We start from the raw sequence: 15,175 nt of genomic DNA, 5'->3' as shown, positions 1-15,175 counted from the left end.
TCTCTCTCTTTCTCCTCCCTCCTCTGTTCCCCCATCCCAATTCAAGTCCTAACCTTGTTAGCACAAAATTGTCCAATTTGATTTGATCGGTATTCTGTCCTTGAGGCCTTGCCTAGATTAGCAATTGTGTTAGCTCTGGTATTAGCATCATTGAATACAGGAGGAACATGCTCAATCTCTATACCTCACATATGCTAACTTGGCTAATAATAATATGACTGGGCGGCGTTGCTCCCGCAGGGATGACAGCTGGTTATCAGTGACCTTGAACTCATATAGCTTTAACCTAAAGGCCATATAATAAAAATTAGTTGTGTATAAGTCATAGTAAAAGCCGCAATAATCAATATAATAACAATGGCTCAAATAATTATGTGTAAAGTGAACATATTAGTGACAAACCCTTGGAGAATTAGCACCCAACTCTGAGGTGCCCTTCAGCTCTATGAGCTTTCTTGCTTCTTTCAGTTCATTATCTTGGTTTTTGTGGCCCCAAACTTTTTTTTTTTTTTGGTTCGGCTGCAGCAGGTTTCTGTTAGCGACTGCTTGGAAATGTAGTGGAGCATTCAGCTGATTATTCACTCAGCTAGTTGTTGCTTGTTAGCTGTTAGCTTGTTTGGCTGTTACTTGTGACATTAAGCAGCTTGCTGCTGGCAACATGCTAGTTTACTCTACATGTATGTTAGGTGGTCGTGCCTATAGCTCCAAATGAATGCTGTTGTTGCTTCATGTCTGCCGCATGTATAAATAGGCAGGGGCGCCGCCAGAAATCTTGGGCCCCCGAAAGATTAGATAGGTAATACTATTAAAATAATATTGATAGCCTTCAAAGGGCCCCCTGTCAGGCCCGGGCCCTTAGAACTTTTCCCCCCCGGCGGTGCCCCTGTAAATAGGATACTGTTTGCTAAGAAGTTAGCTTAATATAAGGTGACCAGATTTCTGAAATAAAGACTTGGAACATTTCGAGTTTGGCATTTATTATCATTAATATCCAATTTCATTATCTATGAAATAAAAAAGCAAGGACAGGGATTTGATGTATTACAGTCACCATGAGTAACTGTTGTACTGAAATGATGGTGCAGGCTGACAGACTGATAAAACTGGGTATTAAGTAACTTTGTAAACCATGTCAGAAAATCATAGTTTACAAAACCATGGTTGAGTGAAGCTATGGTAAACTATGGAACATGGGTCTCGCTTTTTTTCTTTCTTTCTTTCTTTCTCTTTGTTTTTCCACGTCACTGTCCTACACTCTCCTCACCTCACTCTCTTTACTCACTGATTTCCGTCACTGAATTCCTTCTCACTCCCCTTCCTCTCTCATCCATAATAATAAATAGTTCACCATTAGATAAAATACTTTGGTTAACAGATTCTCATTGCTTGCATTTTTGTATTTTGCTTCAAAAAATTATTTGCAACAATAAATAACAGGCTCCATAATGACATCTTTCCTCCTCTCTCTCCTGCACTCTTCTTCATATCCGCTCTTCCTCCTCTCCTTCCTCTTCATTCTACCTGGCTTGACAATGACATTTGTGGTGATATTGTGGATTGATTTGACACTTGTAAGCTTCTGGCTGAGTTTTCCATACTGCTGGAAAACATTAGCCTTCAAGGCTTTCTTCCAGAAAGCTTATCTTAGTTAGTTTCAGGGGAAAAATCATGGTTTGGGTTAAAATAGAAGGATTTCTGCCAAAAAAGGGCTTTCTGAAGAAACAAGAATGTTATTAATCATGTTATTACTTGGTTGGCCGAAACAAACACAATGTGACTGTGATGTCATCCTGTGGCTCCACTGTCCGGTCTTTCCTGCCATATAAAGTATGTTTTCACTTTGCAACCTGTTTATAAAGCACTGTTAAAATCAGGGACAGAAACAGAGACAGCTCCAGCCAGGGACAGGCCATCAAAAACAGTAATTGTCCCCGGAAAACAAGGACTTTGTGGTCACCCTATGATAATGTTAAAGTTTTGTGTTGAGTGTTGTGTTCCAGCTGGCCAAAAACCCTGGTGGAGGGATAAAGGTATAATGCAGGTGTAAAGAAAAGGAAATGAAATTTGTTATTGTATTCATCCAAATCAAACCCATGGCTGTGATTTATGTGTCTGCAAACCTGTCTTTGTAGACGATTTCAAGGATCAGACACCATCCCTGAGACATTTTCAAATGCAATTTGATGCAAGCCCTCTGGGGTATGGCTCTGTTCTTGTTCTAACCTCTCTTATGAGCAGTTAAAATGTAGGGTGGGTAAGAGCCCGAAGTTACACAAGATGATGAAGGAAGAGAGTGGGGTGATAGCAGATGAGGGAGAGGCAGTTTAAAAGATTGATGACGATGGGAAGGATGATGAAGAGTGATGAGTTCAAGAGGAGGGCTTCTGTGTTTTTTTTTCTTTTCAGAATAGGCCTTAGGTCTTGTCAGGTGCAGAGCCAGCTCAAAAAATACTACACATGAAGCGCTTCTGCAGATAAACACACACGCTCTGCAAAACTGACAGTAAATTTTAAGTTTTGTCTCTCTCTCTCTCTCTCTCTCTCTCTCACACACACACACACACACACACACACACACACACACAGCAGTGCTCATTAGTTCAGCTAGCTAGCATAGCACACATTCTGAAAGTGCTTTGTGAAGCGACTGGCCAATTATCCGTGTGCAAAGCAAACCAGTGAACCTTCTTAGCTGGCCACCAATTACCGTTCAATCTGATACGGCCCACAGCAGATTTCCCCCCTGAGCTGTCACACACACACACACACACACACACACACAAATACACACAAAGCAAGGGAGAGAAAGAGAAGTGAGAAATAAGTATGAGTGACTGACAGGGGCCACAGCCAATTGGGGCCAATTGGAGCCAAGGGAGCATGTCATTAACCTCAACCTTGTGGTCAACCTTTAAACAAAGCCATGTTGGACACCTGCCCTTAAATTTGAATGAATAAGATAAGTTGAACGGGAGGGACTGGGCCCTGTCAACTCATAAAGACAAGACAAGTTGGACACTCGCCCTTAAATTTTGAGTAATTACAGGACCTTATAGAGCCAGACGGGTAGAGGAGCCGGGAGGGACATTTTTGAGGAAACATAACCTCAGGGGGATAAACAGCCCCCGCCTCAGTATTCCCTCAGCTTCCTCTACTTCTTCGCCACAAACAGGCTCTTGGGAACTGAAGTCCCAAATTATAGTCATTAATCTCCTTAAGGCACGATCTGTGAACAAACATGTCTCATAAGCCGCACGCGCGCATTCGCTGTAATAACTGAAGATTTAAAAACAAACAATGTCTCGGATGATGTTGGGGGACTTGATGGTGCAGAAGTCCTACGAGGAGGAAGGCTTTTTCAGGTTTGAAGTGCAAGTGTTTGTTTTAGAGTGGTTAAGGGTGGTACAAAAACCACACAATGGAGCTCACCAATGGCCCTCCAGAGATTATGGGAATTGTTTAATTTGATAGTGGCTTGGCAGGCCGCGACCAGGGCGGTGTTTTCTCCCTGCATGCTTATTGTTGTCATCTGTGTGAAATCCAAGGCATCTTCTGGGAGTTTTGCCTGAGAGGAATGATGGCACATTGTCAAACCGTGCTCCACCCCGAAAGCCCCAGAGGAATTGCTTATAGGATTCCTGTCTGAATGAGGATAGTAGTTACAGTGTGTGTAGTGTCTTGTTTGAAATTGTCATAGTTCCAATTCAATCACATAAGAAAATGGATGAGTGAGTCATGGTTTGTGGTTATGCTTTTTTCCCCTCTGTGTTCCATAGCAGGCCTCAAGTAGCTGCATGACTTTTTTTTTAATCTTATTTATTCATTTATTTATTAATATCTCAGTTGTAGCTTGGCTTTCTGTATCTGTCCATAATCCTACCAATTTGGCCTTTATAATTAATTGGTATTTAAATGGCACAGGTGAGAACAAAAGGAAGTTATACAACTAACTCTACCTATGTTTTTAAAGCATTATGGTTGTATTATAGTCTATATCTTCAAGAAATCATCCTAAAGGTAGTTATAAAGTCTGAGGTAAAACTCAATGAAGTGTGTCACACTTAGAGACAATGTAAAACACCCACTGAATGTTCAGTTTTGACATAACGGTTAATTACAATGAATATGCTAATCACATACTCCAACTGCCACTTACCGTGTTGCTTAGCAACATCATTGTTTTGCTATTTCAGCATATTGTGTAATAAAAGAATAACATTTAATTACCATTAATAACTATATTCATTATGCTTTGGCGTTTGCTTTCTTGGTCCCTTGAAGATATTTATACGTGCTCCCCATCATATAGTGACTAATAGCGCCATTTGTACTGCATAACAGATTTGATTTTGTAATCAAAGAAGCAAACAACCCCTGATTATCTTACTGATGAAGAATCCATGCAATGTTGTGTCAGTTGAATGGAGTTAATGCTGGGATAGGCAGTTTATTTTTGGCAAAAGCTCCATAATAAACCTTAAATGTAATGTAATTCAAATCGTCTGAGAGAAAACTAGACGTTTGCTCCTCCTCGTGGCACTGTTTTCAGATTTTAGAAAGTCTAGCCTTTGGCAAATCACAGGTTGGTACAGTTGATTGTTTAGTCTCGTTCCCAAAACATCAGCATTTGGCAGCCTGGGAATGAGACTCAACAATCAACCATCTTCAAGCCATCAAACTAAAGTGTTGGTAATTTGACGTCCTGGGCGTGAGATTTAACAATCAACTTTCTCCTCCAGAATCACTTAGTGCACCTTTAATACAAGATTTGTATTTATTGCTATGATGTCAAAAATATTAACAGTGTTGTATTTTTTTTTACTTCACAGGTAAAGCCAATGCTAATGTTCAGTGGGATGAGGACTCTGCTGAGAGCTTTCCATCAAAACCAGTCAGAATAGCGTTTGTCTTGGTGGTCCATGGACGAGCCTCTCGCCAGTTTCAACGCCTCTTCAAAGCCATCTACCACATATCGCACTACTACTACATTCACGTCGATCAGGTGAGCTTCAGAGAGCCTGCAAACATGATGTACCTTTAATGTGACACTGGTCAAGCCCTTTTAAATCCTTCAATGGAAGCTTGGTTAGAATATTAAAATGTTCTTTGTATTTAAATTGCATTAACTTGTAACATTTTGACTGGGCTGCACCAACAAAAATTATTTCTATCTAAGATTATTTCTAATCAGAGCTGAGCAGAAATAGGTTTAAAATGAGTAAGTCCAAATTTAAGAGCAGACTAATCTCTAGTAAAAATGTATTAATGCAGTTACACAGAGTTTAATCAGAATGCACATGGTTGTGAGTAAAAAATAATAATAAAATAATAATAACAAATCAATGTATTTTCACTTTTAGCTGCTCAGAGTCAGAAAAATTTTACATTGTTTGCTAGCTAGCTAAGAAGTTAACCAAACATTTCATTGTTTTCAGCCAGTTTAAGTCAGTTAACACCAGCCTAGTTAGCTTTCTCACAGTGACTTGGTAGAAAAGCTCTAATTTCTTGTCCTTTGAGAAAATCTTGTTGACAGAATTTATGGAACAATGTGATCAAATAACGGAAGATTTAAAAAAAAAACAGCACAGTAAGGAAAACAGAGTCTGCCTGGCAGCAACTGACACACTGCTGTAAAGAAAGACGCATCATAAAGCACAGTTGGTTTGAGTTTGTCTCTTGACTTTATTTGAGGAGACTGATTATTTTTCTCAATCCAGCCTTTGTTTCATGAAATCATACCCAGTATTAATGAGCATGTGATCACTGTCTTTGTTCCAGCGCTCTAACTACCTGCACAGGCAGGTGCATGCCTTGGCTGCACAGTATCCAAATGTGAGGGTGACACCCTGGCGCATGGCCACCATCTGGGGTGGTGCCAGTCTGCTGACCATGTATCTTCGCAGCATGGCTGACCTGCTGTCCATGAGGGACTGGAGCTGGGATTTCTTCATCAACCTCAGTGCTGCCGACTACCCCATCAGGTAACAAAGATGGATCTCACAGCGAAGGGGGGGCTCAGTAAAGGATAGTGGAGCAGGCAGTCGGGTAATGAATTGTCCTGTAAGGAAATGAAGTGAGGTGTAGGGGCAAGCATCTAATATAGGTGACAAAGGCAGTCACCAGCAGGGCACAAACAATAGTAGACCGCTCTCAGCCAATAAGGAAGAAATTCAATACACACACTGGTCCGGGCTCCTGTGGTTAACTGTGAGCTTTAAATAAAGAGTCACTCCAAACCAAACAGATCAATGAAGCAGAACCTCAGCTTTTCTCAAACACTATTCGTTAACACCTTCTCCTCCAGGTCCCTGCTTCCTCGCTTGCACTCCATTGAATGGGTTACATAGTGAACTGATTACAATTTAATTGCCCCAGGTCAATACCTATTGACTTTCCAGGGCCGTTGTGTACTGTACGGTCCGAAAGCCGTCTCTCCGCTCGAAACCATCACCTTTAAAAAGCAGTAAAAGGTAATTAAAGCCACAAAGTCTTCGTGAACTGGACATGAAGTCATGGAAATAGCCTATTGGAGGAGAAATTCTGTGACTTTTACTGTTTTTTATGTGAGTTTATAGTCCTTCTGGGAGTTCAGGGTCTGCTGGGTTTTTGATGTAGCTCTGCAGCAGCCAATTAAAATCCTCCTATTAAGGAGAGAGTTATCTCTTCAGCGCAGCCAGATGTCCACCCGTTGAATTTAGACAAGCCATAATGGCCATTGGTTAACAGGAAGCTGGATCTGATGTCTCCACAGCTGGAGCCAAGATGCAGGGACGAATGTGGATTTTTTTTATTCACAGACGGGCTCAGTGTTGTTCTCTTTTTCACCATATTGATGAATGCTGCTGACATGATGTCTGTATGCGTGTGTGTCTGTCTGTGCTTCTGCATGTCTGTGTTTATGTCATGCCGTCTGCATAGTTCAGTGTGTCTGAGCACCTGTCTGTGTACATGTGTGTGTATTTATCCTGTCTGTACGCCTGTCTGTCTGTCAGTGTGTGATTAAAGGTATGTGCGCACACAGAGATACTGTTTTCTTCCCGTCTTCTGCCTCTTCATTTGCATGAGGGTGATGGTGAGAAAAGGGCTGACAGTGGAGGTTTTAAGCTCCATCTGTTGGGAAACGAAACGATTGATGGAGCGAAAGAGGGAGCCGAGAGGCAGAAATGACAGGGGGGAGGCGAGAGAGCGAGAATAAGCAGTTACCATAGGTGTAAGGGAACAAGAGGGAACTGCATGTTTTGGATCCATGCAATTTGGAAATATGTAAATTGCACTCTTGTATCTTTGCTTAGCAATTTGTAACCACAGTTTGCATTTGACCAAGTCTGTTCACTGCATGTTTATTTACTGAGTTGAACTTGCAAATATCATCCTTTCTAAGTGTCAGTTGTGGGTTCAAGCCCCTGCGAGAGGGAGCATCCGTGCTGCTTCAGTGTCCTGAAGCAAGAAACCGAAAAGCCATTCAGCTGTTTTGTGGCTGACAATCCTTTCTGATTCTGATTTTCCTTGGTAACGGGCTCAGGCGGAAAGAGACATTCTCCCTCAGAAATAAACACCTCGGCATTACATTGACTTCCCACTGCAGGAGACAAACATGTTGGAATAAGCAGATGCCTCACTTCCGCCAGACTGCAAATACAACCACGCGTTAAGCTGTCAGTATGCTTCATCAGAACTGCTTATCAGATGGTCGAATAGCTTCAGAAACCACCTGCCCCCACATCTTTCCATTTCTGTGATTTTCTAAAATTGACAATCTGACATTCACACCCACGTCACACAGTGATTGGCCAGCTATGTGGAAGGTGAGAAAGGAGCCACAGTTAGAACTTCACGCTCAGTTCAAGCGGCAACCTCTGGAAAAGAGAAGTCAATGTGCAAAGTGCCTAAAACTGCTGTTCCCCAAGTGGCCACTTGAGGCTCGCTCCAAAAGCGAGTCGATCTCCAAAGACTTCCATGTAAAAATGTCCAATATTATAGTAGAAATAAACATTTTTACAGCCTGATATGATTTTTTTTTTTTTTTTTTGACTCCATAGCAAATTCCCCCTTTCTGACAACTATACAGGATGTGGTTTTAACATTCAGGGTGGGTTGGTTGGGTTTTAAAAACTCTAAAATCCAATAATCTAAATTTTAGGCCTTAAAAGATCTTAAAAATTGATTTGATCAATGAAATTACTGATGTTGCATTGTTCAGTCTTGCTTTTAACTGTGTTTTGGGGGAAAAAATTGTCTTGGTCACGCTGTAACAACTACAAAATAAAAGATGGAACCAATAACCACTAAAGTGCAGCCCAGATCAGATCAGATCAGATCAGATCAGATCCGATCCGATCAGACATTCAGACATTGCTAAAACTTTTCTGCTAGTCTAGAAGTGAAATAAATCTTAAGTTGCATTTATAATGGTCTTGGAATATCTTACTTTAACTTGTTGAAACCTGCACAAAACCCTGTGTGTATAACTCACCTGTTTAAATTAAATCAAGGCATAAAGTTATGAATAATTCATTTAGTAAAAGGTTGGTGCTGTCACAGATGGCTAGCGGCCAGGTAGCTGCTTCATTTAGATGCCTCAGCTCCAACCACGCTCCACCTCTTTGCCCATTTTAAATTATGCCAAGAGTTAGCCACGTATAGCCTTGTTATTTGTATCTTTTCATACAAATCTAAAATTTTGTGCCCTCAATGACATTCTTTCCCCATGTATCAAAAATGGTATAGAATATCAATATTTTTCAATATCAGTATTTTTTCAAGGTATTCAAATTTAAAATTCAAAACCTCCAGTAAACATGACAACATTACTGTCTCAGGCTCAGATCTTTTTTTTTTTTTTTGCACTATTCAGAACAGCTATAGAAGTATAACCCAACCTTCATTCTTCCACCTTCTTCATCAATTAATTTTAGGCTGTAACTCATTATTTATATTGATGGTCCTACATTTATTCAGCTAAAAATATGTATTGTTAATCTGCACCAGCCTTTTCTCAGTGAAGCTTGAGTTAAAGTAATTTTGGGCACAGATTTTTGCAAATGGCACTCGCTTTTCCGTTGTGACCAACCACACTGCACAGGTGCGGGCAGGAAAGGGTGGGTTTCTCCGCTGCCCCATGCTGCCCTGCCTACTGCTGTTGTTATCAGTGGGACTGGAGACAAGCATTATTTCCCCTCTAATTCCCTGATAATGTCTGTCCTGCCGCATGGATGGCTCTCAAAGGCAAACCCAGAGCCCCTCACACCAGCAGAGGGGCTGTGTGTCCAGGGGGAGATATTCTGTGTGTGTGTGTGTGTGTGTGTGTGTGTGTGTGTGTGTGTGTGTGTGTGTGTGTGTGTGTGTGTCCAGAGAGGCCAGAGGATGAGTTACACGCTTGCTTTGTCAGAGTACTACCCTCTTTCCCAGCTTTTATCTACACAGTCTCCTTGCTCTTACCTCTTTTTTTTCCTTTAAAGCCCCTTTCATGGACTTTACAGCAGCTTTTAAGAAGTCGGAGCTTTGTGAGAAAATGACTGGCTGCAGGCATCATATCTTCTAATCTCTTTCACTTTGTCATCTCAGCCAGGAAAGTGTTGTATCTCATATTTTTGCTTTGTTCCATAAGTGATAGGTATTATTTCTTCCTTTAAAAAAAAAACATTAGAGCTAAGACAACTCATTTGAAAAGGTAATTCAAAAACTTGTTGAAAAACTTGCAGCATTTCTAAATTAAGTGACAGAACTTTTTGTAGGTTTTTCCGGGACAAAGAGGACGAATGTATGATCTGTCTGTCATCTGTTTGAGTGTGGGTTCATAACCTGTCAGCCACTGGAGCTCAACCATTCCCCTCAGGAATGGTGTATTTAAAGTCCTTGTTATAAAAAGGCACATTATTAATTTAACAGCGAGAGCGCAGAAGTGAAACAGTGGCATAATGATGAATTTTAATTGGCTATGATATTGAAAGGGTGCACATTTTTTAGCTGTCAGGTGCGGCTGAAACTCTCAGCAGTGTGTGTGTGTGTGTGTGTGTGTGTGTGTGTGTGTGTGTGTGTGTGTGTGTGTTACTGTAATGTGTGCGTGTGAATACCACTGTGAGACAGAGCAGCCACAGGGCTGACAGTAAGCAAACTAGACCCAGTGGACGGGGTGACCACTCAGGTGGCAAATCTGGAGCTTGACATGAATTCCCCTCGCTCTGTGTGTGTGTGTGTGTGTGTGTCCGCATGCCTACAAGCGTTTGTGTGTCCCTGTGCATGTATATTGCATTGTCAGTGTGCATACTAGCATATACACAGCGTCTGTGCGTGCGTGTGTGTGGGAAGTAGAGACAGAGAAGACTGCGTGTGTCTGTACAGCACATCATCAGTTAGGCTTTATGGCTCAGGACCTCCTAAGATAAGCCCCCCAGGCTGTGAAATTGCTCCTTCAAGAGAAAATGACATTAATATGCGCTTGTCCCTCCCCCCACTGATCCTTGAGCTTTTTACCAGGGCCTCGCTGCTCTTTTAGAAAGGCAAGCCAAGCCATCATGAAAGACTCCACCACAGATGAAATGTTAGAGCCATTGACTGGGGCATAGCCTGCAGAGCAAAGCTTTTAGCCTGTCTGGCCTCTATATGAGGACGTAGACTGCTCTACAATGTACGAGCAGCATGAAGTCATTCATCAAAATCATGGATAGCACAATCTTTTGTATAATCCTAAATAGTTTTAACGGCTGGAAGGAACTGAGGGACTGACACCGGGTTCAGCCGAGGTCTTAAAATGATCACTGTGTGACTTAAAGCTCCTTGGGTTCAGATTTGTCCTTACCATTAACGTCCCCTTCTACCCAAAAATGCTCATCGTCACCTCACTCGGATGTTTGAAACTCACTGTGCAGAGTTTGATGAAATGTCACAACTAGTTTGGAGCCAATCCTGATCCAGTATGCAGCTCGTACGTATGATGTGGAGCAGAATGGACATTTTGGTGAAGTAGGAGGCATCTTGTGTCTGCTGATTAATTAATAGATGTAGTTTTATGAGTTTTTGAGTCAGTTCATTTAGCTTTGCTAATAATTAGTGTCTATGGGTGATCTTTAAATATTCATTAACAATTAAAGATTAAATTACAACAATTAGCATCTTTAGTTGCTTTTTACACTCTAATGTGTTTCATCATGAAACCTTTTTAACTGACAGCAGCCCCCACACCTATCATTGCATTTTTATTCAAATGTTAGTGAATCCTGATTCATACACGAAAGTACATGACATCACCTTTTTCCATCCAAGTCTCACCCACTTCAAAGAGTGAGAAAAGCGAAGACGCTGCAAAAACACAAGTACAGAAGTCTTATGTGGACCAAAACTCGCAGGCGTGGCTTTGCAAATACATCACAGAGCTGTAGAGAAATGTTGGCTGCCACTCACTTCCCCGCTCCATGTTCAAATAAACATTAACGTCATTTCCGTTTGCAAAGACTTTGCAAAGTTTCTCTACCCCCGACAACTCAAAAATGGATCAATTTTTTGAGGAAGTCTGTGGACTATATTACTTACTGTTAGAGCGTGACTGATACTGGAATGTTGAGGCCAATGCCAATATTAAGAGGCAAAAAAAAAAAAAAAATCAGCTGATATTCTTTAATTGGTTATCAATCATTTATGACCAAGGTATGTAATGTTAGGATATTTTATTGTGTGGCTGCAACTAATGTTTTTCACATTCACAATTACTTTCTCGATTAATTGATTAATAGTTGTTTGTTTTAAAATGTCAGAAAATGGTGAAAAATGTCAATCAGTGTTTCCCAAAGCCTAAGATGACATCCTCAAATGTCTTGCTTTGTCCACAACCCAAAGATATTCAGTTTACTGTCAGAGAGGAGTAAAGACACCAGAAAATATTCACATTAAAGAAGAATTACTCAGAGTGATTCATCAATTATCAAAACAGTTGGCATTAATTTAATTATCGATAAATCATTATTTTATTTTTTAAAATTATTGGCCAAACTTACAGTATATCAGGAGGCTGACACATTGAACTTACATTGTTTTAAAATAATTATAAATAACTATAAATACAAAAGACACAAGTAGAAAATATATATATATATTTATAGGTGGGAAAAGGGATCGAATAAACTAAAAATGCTTCATATAAAAAAATATAAAAGAATAGGTAAATAACATGTAAATAAGTAGATAAATAAGTGTAGAACAGTTTTCATATCAGTGCATGTCAGTCAACATATATGTCGATACCAACATAGGCTGATATAACTGTGACAGGCCAAATATCAGTTGATAATATCAGCAAACTAATGTAACAGTCAGGTTCATGTTAGTGTTTACTGTGTTTGTAAAATTTACTGTCAATAAAATGTTGTCTTTTTTCATAAATTTAGTATAAATGATTAAATCAGCTGAAAACTTCACACACAGACTAGCCACCAGTGCTGCAACAGTAAAGAAAAAGTAAAGAAACAACTTAATTTATTGAATTTAGCATAACAATGCATGTAAATTCCAGGTGTAAACAGGCTCAATGTGTCTTTAAGGAACTTTTTTATAGCAACAGGAAACTGGTTGATGTGCTGTGCTGCAGAGTCAATGTCTCACCATATGTTTCCCAGTCTAAAGTAAGTCATTTTCTTCCATTTCAGGACCAATAACCAGCTGGTGGCCTTCCTGTCCAAATACAGAGACATGAACTTCATCAAGTCCCACGGCAGGGACAACGCCAGGTGAGATGCAAATTTTTCAAACTTCATTTTAATCTCCCCACAACTCTCCACCTCCCCCGTCTGTGTTTGTCTCTCTTACTCACACACAGCAGCACCTCTGCGCACACACACAGCGTGCTCCTGCCAGCACGCCATGGTCACTGAATCATAATACAATTAGCTCCCATCTGTGGCTTCATTAATTAACCTTCTTGGTGGGGTGAGCTCACGAGGTCGCTGCCAGGACGCCTTTCCCTGCCGCCGCCACCCTGCCGCCCTCGACTTTCTGCCTGATCTCACCCCCGTGACAAACCAGCCATCACCCAACACTGTGGGCAAAAATACCCCCAAAACACACGGGAAGAGGAAAAAAAAAAATTCGGCCAGCATGGATGCATGAGTCAGCGTGACTCAGCGGTACCTTTTTGTGTTTGCAGTCACAGAATTTTATTCACTGCTGTTTGATGAGAGGGAAGCTGTTTTGTTCCTGATTTAATTCCGTATTAAAACAACAATAAATATCTCTGTAATCCACCACTGGAGTATACATGTATATGCGCAGATGGGTGAAACAAATTGAAAGGCTTGAAAAATGCATTTCTAAAATGTCATCTGCGCATGTTTATGCACATGTGTCTGTGAGCCGCAAGGTCAGTACCTCAGCAGTCTCTGTCACGGTGAAGAGAGCGGAGGGAACAGTCTGACCCGGCTGACCCGAATCTGACTCCTTCCATCTGACACTCGATACGTTCACACGAGTAACACCATCCATTATGTATGCAGGGTGTCGCTCTTGTTGTTGCTGATAAAAGTGTGTAGTGACAAGTGTGAACGACACATTTGTCAAGTCATTTCATGCCAAGGACAGGAGACACGTTGTTCTGTTGTAATGCAAAGGACAGTAGGGCTGGGCAATGTATTGATAATATATCGACACCGTGATATGTGAATAGATATCGTCTTAGATTTTTTATATCGTGATGTGGCTTGAGTGTTGTCTTTTCCTGGCTTTTTTAAAGGCAAAGGCAAAAATGTCAAAATATATATTGTATATTGAGGAATAGCCTAAAAATACTGAGATATTTTTAATAAGCCATATTAGCCAGTCCTGCAGGAAACTAATGTTTAGATTTATAGTAACAATTATTGTTAAAAATGATCAGTCTATAATCTCATCAGTCCACTGTTGCAGCAGTTGTGTCTGCACCTACCTGAGCATATTTTCACTGCTTTTTAGCTCATCTGTTTTGCATTTTTATGAAACAATATTCACCCAAAAGAAATTACCCAGATTTCTTTTAGAAGGAGCGGATCCAGACTTTCAGCCTGATTTTACTGCAAGTTGTGTTTCCTTGTGAAAGTCAACAAGCCCCTCTTGTGACAAGCACTGCTCAAAAATCTGTTTATAGAAAGTAAAGAGAAAAATTGGGAGGAAATATAAATGAGCTGCTGATTATGCACAAGTGTCCCTCTAAATATAAAACAAGAACTAAGGAGTGCTTGTTTTGATGTAAATGGTAATTTTAATGTCATCTGGATTTCTGTATTATAGGATTTTTTTTTCTAACAGAGTTGAAGTAAAATAGATCCGCACACCAAATAGCTCCTGTAAAAAACGTTTTTTATTGACAGTGACGTTTCGAGCACAAGGCTTCTCCTCTGACTGATAAATACACCAACTTCAATACCACAATCCATCTTACAACATGCATGACATACACCCTATCTGTTGTAAGTTGCCACCAGTCACAAAGTAGTAAGAAAATCTACATTTCAAATTAGGTAGTTCATATCATACAAAGGTACAGAAAAATATAGTATGTATTCAGTAAATTTACAGTGTAAATAAATCATGTACCCCCTAATAGCTAGTACTCCCTGAATGACTCAGGCTAAATAGCTGTTCTATACATATATTACCACTTAAGGGCTTTCTACCAGGATGTAGAGTGTCCAGCCAATGGGAAAAAATTAACCAGCTTGGGTTAAAATTTGAACCGTAAAAGCCCAAACTTGTTGGTCTCATTATGGAGTCAGCATTACATCAAATACACTGATCTTCATCACTGAATATGTTTATGAGTTTGTCTATGAGCAGTGAGCAGTAAGTTCCATCATATGATATTTTATTTTTAAAAAATTATTTGGGGTCTCTGACAGTAGTTTACATAACTGGATAAAAATACAAAACTGTTCTAGGACATTTAAACTGTAAAAGCCCACATTTTCTTTCCTGTGCTATAATCCTGTTAGTTTGACAACATTACCAGTTTTAGTGTGTACTCGTCATGCATCTGAGAGATGGTTCTGCTGTAAGAAAGTGTAATAGAAATTAAGTTCATTAATTTATTCATGCATTCATTAAGCTCATCAGCATTTATAGCGTTTATTAAAAATGCAGTGCTTTCAGTGGACATTTTAATGTTAACTGCACAACCATCAAGTTGTTGTTGGTGTTTTCTGGCGTTTTCCAAAGC

The 15,175-nt window shown here is 40.2% G+C and overlaps 1 protein-coding gene across 1 annotated transcript in view; it reads left to right on the top strand.

Annotated features, from left to right (window-relative positions):
- Positions 1-15,175, top strand: part of LOC146330393 (xylosyltransferase 1-like) — a 110,509-nt gene that overhangs the window by 58,461 nt on the left and 36,873 nt on the right. The window contains exons 3-5 of the mRNA XM_084715930.1: positions 4,830-5,002; positions 5,779-5,981; positions 12,639-12,719. Of these exons, the coding sequence (XP_084572056.1) occupies positions 4,830-5,002; positions 5,779-5,981; positions 12,639-12,719 (457 nt within the window). The remainder of the gene's footprint in view (positions 1-4,829; positions 5,003-5,778; positions 5,982-12,638; positions 12,720-15,175) is intronic.

This window comes from Lutjanus erythropterus, chromosome 3, assembly GCF_056507025.1.
Source record: "Lutjanus erythropterus isolate fLutEry1 chromosome 3, fLutEry1.hap2, whole genome shotgun sequence".
Lineage (NCBI taxonomy): Eukaryota > Metazoa > Chordata > Actinopteri > Lutjaniformes > Lutjanidae > Lutjanus > Lutjanus erythropterus.
The sequence above is the reverse complement of the archived record's forward strand: the minus strand, read 5'-3'. Positions and strand labels throughout refer to the sequence as shown.